This window comes from Protopterus annectens, chromosome 1.part1, assembly GCF_019279795.1.
Source record: "Protopterus annectens isolate FY-2018-M chromosome 1.part1, PAN1.0, whole genome shotgun sequence".
Taxonomy (NCBI): Eukaryota; Metazoa; Chordata; order Ceratodontiformes; family Protopteridae; genus Protopterus; species Protopterus annectens.
In genome coordinates, this window is record NC_056726.1 from 1,356,750,744 (window position 1) to 1,356,756,743 (window position 6,000).

At 39.4% G+C, this 6,000-nt stretch overlaps 1 protein-coding gene across 2 annotated transcripts in view; it reads left to right on the plus strand.

Annotated features, from left to right (window-relative positions):
- Positions 1-5,087, plus strand: part of ELAC1 (elaC ribonuclease Z 1) — a 167,462-nt gene extending 162,375 nt beyond the window's left edge. For both annotated transcript variants that reach the window (XM_044082119.1, XM_044082126.1), the window contains exon 3: positions 4,475-5,087. In XM_044082119.1, the coding sequence (XP_043938054.1) occupies positions 4,475-4,944 (470 nt within the window). In that variant the 3' untranslated portion in view covers positions 4,945-5,087. The remainder of the gene's footprint in view (positions 1-4,474) is intronic.
- The last annotated feature ends 913 nt before the right edge of the window (positions 5,088-6,000 follow it).

A 6,000-nucleotide genomic window follows, 5' to 3' on the forward strand; every position in this document is an offset into this window, starting at 1 on the left:
GTACGGAATTTACGCATATCTACTTTTGGATGGGGAATCCCCTCTACCGCTTTTCGGATATCATCACGGGTCCACGGTCGGTAGACCAATATGGTAGGACCCTCGCCTTCTGTGCCTGCTTGAGGATTTGCCACTTCTATCAGTGGGTATTCCTCTCCTTCCTGATCTACCTTCTCCTTAATTTTCCAGTGCCCTTCTCTCCTAATACTTCCGCTGCGTAAGTCAAGAGTGTTGGCAGGCTCTCTCTGTAATATAATACTTGGCGTGGGGGCCACCCACGAAGCCTGGTATTGCGGTGGGTCCTGGTCGGGTGGCACCTCAATAACCTGTGCAGGGTCTGGATACTGGATGGGAGGGCCGAGGATTCTGGTGACTACGACTGACTATGGAAGTTTCATTATCTTCCTTTTGAACAAAGTACACATCTTTTTCACTTGAATTACCACACCCTTTTTCAAATTTTGTTCCTTATGTTTTTTATTTGCTTCCTCCAGCCATTTCTGTGCCTGGGAATCCCTACCTTCTTTTGCTTCCTTATCTTATTTCCTGCCTGTTTGCGCAGTAATCTTACTAGATTTTGACATTCTGACTTATTTAAACATCCACTAAACCCATGTTCTTTTTTCCATTTATCTAAATACTTTACATTCTTTGGGTGTAAATCAAACATAAACTTTTCATCTTCAGTTTTGTCGTTGCCTTTGGCAACTGGTTCCTGTTCCCATTTCTCTTACGAGAAACTATTCCTGTTCCTGAGATCTCTTGTATATGGAATCTATTCACATATACGCCTTATACTTTGAGAAAATTAAATTTCTCCCTTGACTAGTCCCTTAAAATTTAGACAAAAAATTCCAATCAGAAACAACAAAAAAATAGCTTTTCTTTTTGCTTACCTTTGTGATTCCTCCGCCCAGTTTCGCTGCCACCTCACGGATTGAATCTGGAAAGAGTGACTGGCCTCTAATTTCAACCTGTTTCAGTTGGAGGTCTTTCATTCGAGGAGAGCCTGATCTCTCTCCACCTGCACAGGTTTTCAGCCTCTCTTTGTTCGATTCGCGCCATGCAGGGGCCGCCCTAACGTTGGGTGCCAGTTATGTCGAAAGATTTTACTCTTCTAACATATTCTGGAAGAATCACACCAAGTTCTTGTAAGCAAGTAAAACAGCTTTATTTTACATGCATGGAGACCTGCTACATGATAGTAATATGCCAGCAGTCTGGCTACTTGTACTTTAAGTTCTCCTTATATAGACCCTCCTGCACATACATACACGTAGCACAGAAGACTTTCATTAAAATTGATAGTTTGATTACTTGTTTTTACCAGCCAGTACCACAGTTATTCTTGCACCATTAACTTTCTTATCAGCAGTTTAAGATTAACTCCTGCATTCCTCAGTGATCAACATTTTCCAGAACATTTCAGTTTGCACGCAGTGAACATTTTTCTGCTTAACCCTTTAAATACAGAATACAAAATATGTTGACTTCAGTATTTTTCCACAAAAGGGGAGAGAATTCTGCATTCCTTGGACGTTCACAGACAGCTAAGATTCTACTTGAGCAGGACTAAAGCTCTAAGAAAAACTGAGCAATTATTAGTGTCATATACTGCAGGATCAGAAGGAAAGGCTATTTCAAAGCAGACAATTTCAGTCTCATTCCACCAGAACTGCAGCTACTTCAGCAGCCTTTCTCAGAGGAGTACCAACCAAAGACATTCCAGAGGCTGCTACTTGGAGTTCTGTTCACACCTTTACAAAGCATTACCATTTGCCTCTGTACTTAGCCGCACCTAATGCTGTTTAGATCCAGCCTCCCAACCATAGCTTTGGGATTCTACCCAAATGTAATGACTGCAACAGTGAAACACGAAGAACATAGTACAGTTATGTACACTTACCATAAATGTAGTTGTTCGAGTGTATTCACTGTTGCAGTCAAGGTTACCCTCCCGCCATCCCCCTGTCATTCTGAAGTTTATCTTTCCTTCACTATCTTCTACAACCTATGTGGTGTATTTGCTTGTAGATGAAGGTAAAGTTTATATTGAAGCATGTGTGTGTATATATATATATATATATATATATATATATATATATATATATATATATATATATATATATATATATACTACCTTTTTGGGGACACCTGACATTGGGGGCAAGAAAAACTAAAGAAAATGGCGTCTGCTGCATGTTTTATACCCCTGACATCATGGAAGAGAAGACTGCAACCGACGCAGTACCCAAAACTTTGGAATTCAGGCTGACTAAGGTCAACCTGCCAGCAGATTACCCAAATGTAATGACTGCAACAGTGAATACACTCTAACATCTACATTTATGGTAAGTGTACACAACTGTACTTTAAGTCTAATTCTGGTGGCTGCCAGAAAAGCAATTACTACAAAATGATAAAGTCTCAATCGACTGTATTTGAAGCAGTGAATATTAAAAGAGAGATAAAAGAACTGGAGATGGAATATTTAGAAAAGGGTAGGAGCATAGCATAGACAAAAATGGAAACTGTGGGAACAATACATGCAGGAACAGTGTTTTGGAGGAGGAGTGAAGCTTGAGACTGCAGGAATTGAAGAATTCAAATAATGTTGGATGATGATAATTGTATAAAATAATTTACGCAATGTATTATGTTTGTAGCTGTGAACATGTTGACATGAGTTGTTTTCTTTTATATAAATGTATATTTGCTTACATCTTAAGTGATAATGCAATAATCATGATAAAAAAGGACTTTTATCCAAAGTTCTAGTCTCTGGTTACTTCTTGAACTCCTTTTACCCATTTTGTCATCTTCCGTTTCCACTCTGATTTATAGCCACCAGGTTTAGTTCTGTATAAGAACCTTAAATATGTAGCTCTGAACTACCCCTTCTAATGTTCTCTGCATGTGTTATGGTGAGAAAATGATGTAATGTTGTTTTTGTAATTAAAATTCAAGATGCAGCTTCTCCTTTGCCTTTGATGGTAAGAGCATAGTCTAAGGATGTTGTGTAAGTAATGCCAGTAACATTCCCTGAAAATTTCATGAAACATGTTTGATGACTTTGGAAATAGAGGCGTTTATGTATAAACAGCAGAAGTAGCCAAGAATGGACATTATTCTGAGACTAGACCTCTTGAAAGTACTAAGCAGTTTATAATAATTTTTGAACTCAAGATTACATATACAAGCTATCTTCTAAGCATCTGTTCACAGTTTTACAAAACAGTTCAAGTTAGACTGTTAGCCAGAGTGAAGGAAGATTGCTTCCTCTGCATCTTGTTTCCTTAGTTCCATCCTCTTTTCACTCTGGACTTGTAAATGTGTGCTGATTTGTATTGTACTGAGATGTTGTAGAATAGCAGACTGTTATGACATGGACAGTAAAGTTCTGTTGTGATTGTACTGTGACAGTAGCCCTTGAATAATTAAATCCTTGCTGCTGTCTTCTACCCTCTACCCTTTTTATACCCATTATTTATCCATGTCAAATAAAGACTGTTTCAGTTTGTATTTTTCAGCAGAATCAGAATATACGTGCAGAAACTTTGGATATATTTGCTAACCATCATTCCAGCATTTCTACAGACTGTTATATTTATCAGCACTGTTAATGAAGACGGTATTCAGATGTTGTGAACCTCTAATAAAACATTATTAACCAAACTACAGTGTTTGCAGAATTCACTCTGAAAAGTACAAAAGACTTGGCCCATAAAGGAGAGACTGGCACCTGTTCAGCAAAAAATTGGGTAATTATTCCAGTCTCATTTCAGTTGTTTTCAGTATACTACAGTCTTGTCAGTTCTTTCAGTCACCTCACTGCAGGAGATTCTCCAGTTTGATTCTTGGCTGGGGGTGCCTTTTGTGCAGAGCCTGCATGTCCTCCCTGCGTTCAAGTGGGTTTCCTCCAGGTACTCCGGTTTCCTCCCACATTCCAAAGACATGCATCTGGAGCGTTTCTCCCCGAGTCTCTGCTGAAAATAGGCTCTGTCCTAATCAGACTTTCCTGGTCAACAAATGTTAAATAAATAAAATAAATAAATTAGTTTTCTTAGATATTCATAGTTGAGTTTATTTTACGTTATTCTTGATCTCATTATAGCTTGTTTATTTTAATAAGTAATTGTATGAATCTTGATTCATAACAGTTTATTTCTCAGTGGTTTCTTCATTCTGACTAAAAGAGGTGAAGCTGCATTTTTAAAGTGTAACATTCTGAGAACACAAAGGTTATTGTGAGGTACTTCAAGCTAGCCGCTGACTTCTTTGTCTTCTTGCTTTTGAGGGAGTGAGCATTGTAGGATTACCCGAGTCATGCTGTTGTGGTGTCTAGCAGCAGGCCTGCTTTTTATTAACTGATCTGTTGTTACACTGAAGGTGCCACACATTTTTTCTTCCATTGCAACTCTGTCTAGGTGTAGGTTTTCATATTCTTGAATAATAGTTTTGCTCTTTTTTCTAGGTGTTCCTCAGGGGCCTCTGTACGGAAAACTAAAAAATGGAGAACCAGTGACTCTGGAAAATGGAATAACAGTCTTTCCTTCAGATGTTCTTGATAAGCCTATTCCTGGAAGGAAGATTTGTTTACTGGGTGATTGTACAGCTGTTATTGGTGATATTGCTCAGAAACTGTGCTTTGGGGCAGATCTTCTCGTCCATGAAGCCACTTTGGATGATGCACAAATAGACAAAGCAAAGGAGCATGGACACAGTACTCCAAAAATGGCTGCAGAGTTTGCCAAGTCTTGCTATGTTAAGAAGCTGGTTCTCTCACACTTCAGCCAACGTTACAAGCCCCTGTCTTTTGTTGAAGAAGGTGATGATGATGTTACTGAATTAAAGCATCAAGCAGAAGAAATTATGAATAATGTTGAGGTAATCCTGGCAGAAGACTTCATGGTGATTGAAATTCCAATAAATAAACGGAACTAGCATCTTAAATTTTAACAGCATAATCCATGAGTCTATTTTAAATGTTTGCGAAGACCAGAAACAAATTAGCTTTTAATAAACATGTGCCTTTGTTTGCCACAGTGTTTTATTGGAATTGGTAAATACAGACATCTCCAACTTTACATTTTATGTTTTATTTCATTTGGATAATAGGGTAGGTCGACTGGGACCCTTTTCAGCCATGACCTTGGCATACATTGTACAGCAAGGAAAGATTTACTGTAATATAAATAAAAGCATACAGTAATACAGAGCTTTCAGCACAGGATGTACACACAATGTTCAGATGTCCTATTCATCTGTTGCAGTATTCTTAACATGAAGGAGTTTATCGCTGCAGGTGAGCTGACGTAAGCCAGTATACAAAAGTCTTTCACAGCTTTAGAGTGCATGGCATGTTGCACCTAAGTGACGTACACATGCACCAACCTCAGAATTTCTCTGCTGCTAGTTCAAATGCCATCTTTGAACGTCACTCTACTAGCCGAGCCGTTAGCTGTGTTCCAGCAATTTTCTCAGATAAGTGACCCCTTGGGGAAAATTTGTTTCTTTTGCTACTGTTTTATGGTAGGTTTCATGTCATCCAAAAAAGGCAAATGCCAGTGTAGAAGACAAATTCCACATAAAGATAGCCATCTCCAGTGTTTATTCTGCCTAGGTCCTACCCGCGACCACAAATTGTGTCAAATTTGCCAAGTCTTTTTTCCCCAAGACCCTAAGAAGTAGGCCTTTCTGTTGTAGCCATTTACATGGAAAACTAGTGCTTAAAGTTACTAGCTAAAAGTGTGTTGGAGGGATTCTCGGGGCTTGAGATTGAGTCGGTCATGTGGAAGGTCAAAAAGCCAAGGCCTGAAGCTTTTGCTGCACCTCTTACCATGGACGTCTCTCCTGAGGTGGATGAGAGCCCGGAGGTAGTCAGGTTACTCTATCAGACTCAAAGGCTGAGCCCGATGTTGAGGCTGCCTTGTATCCGACCGCAGGCACATCCTCGGAGGCTGAGCAGGCATCCACCTTGGATGTACCAGGGGGAGCCGA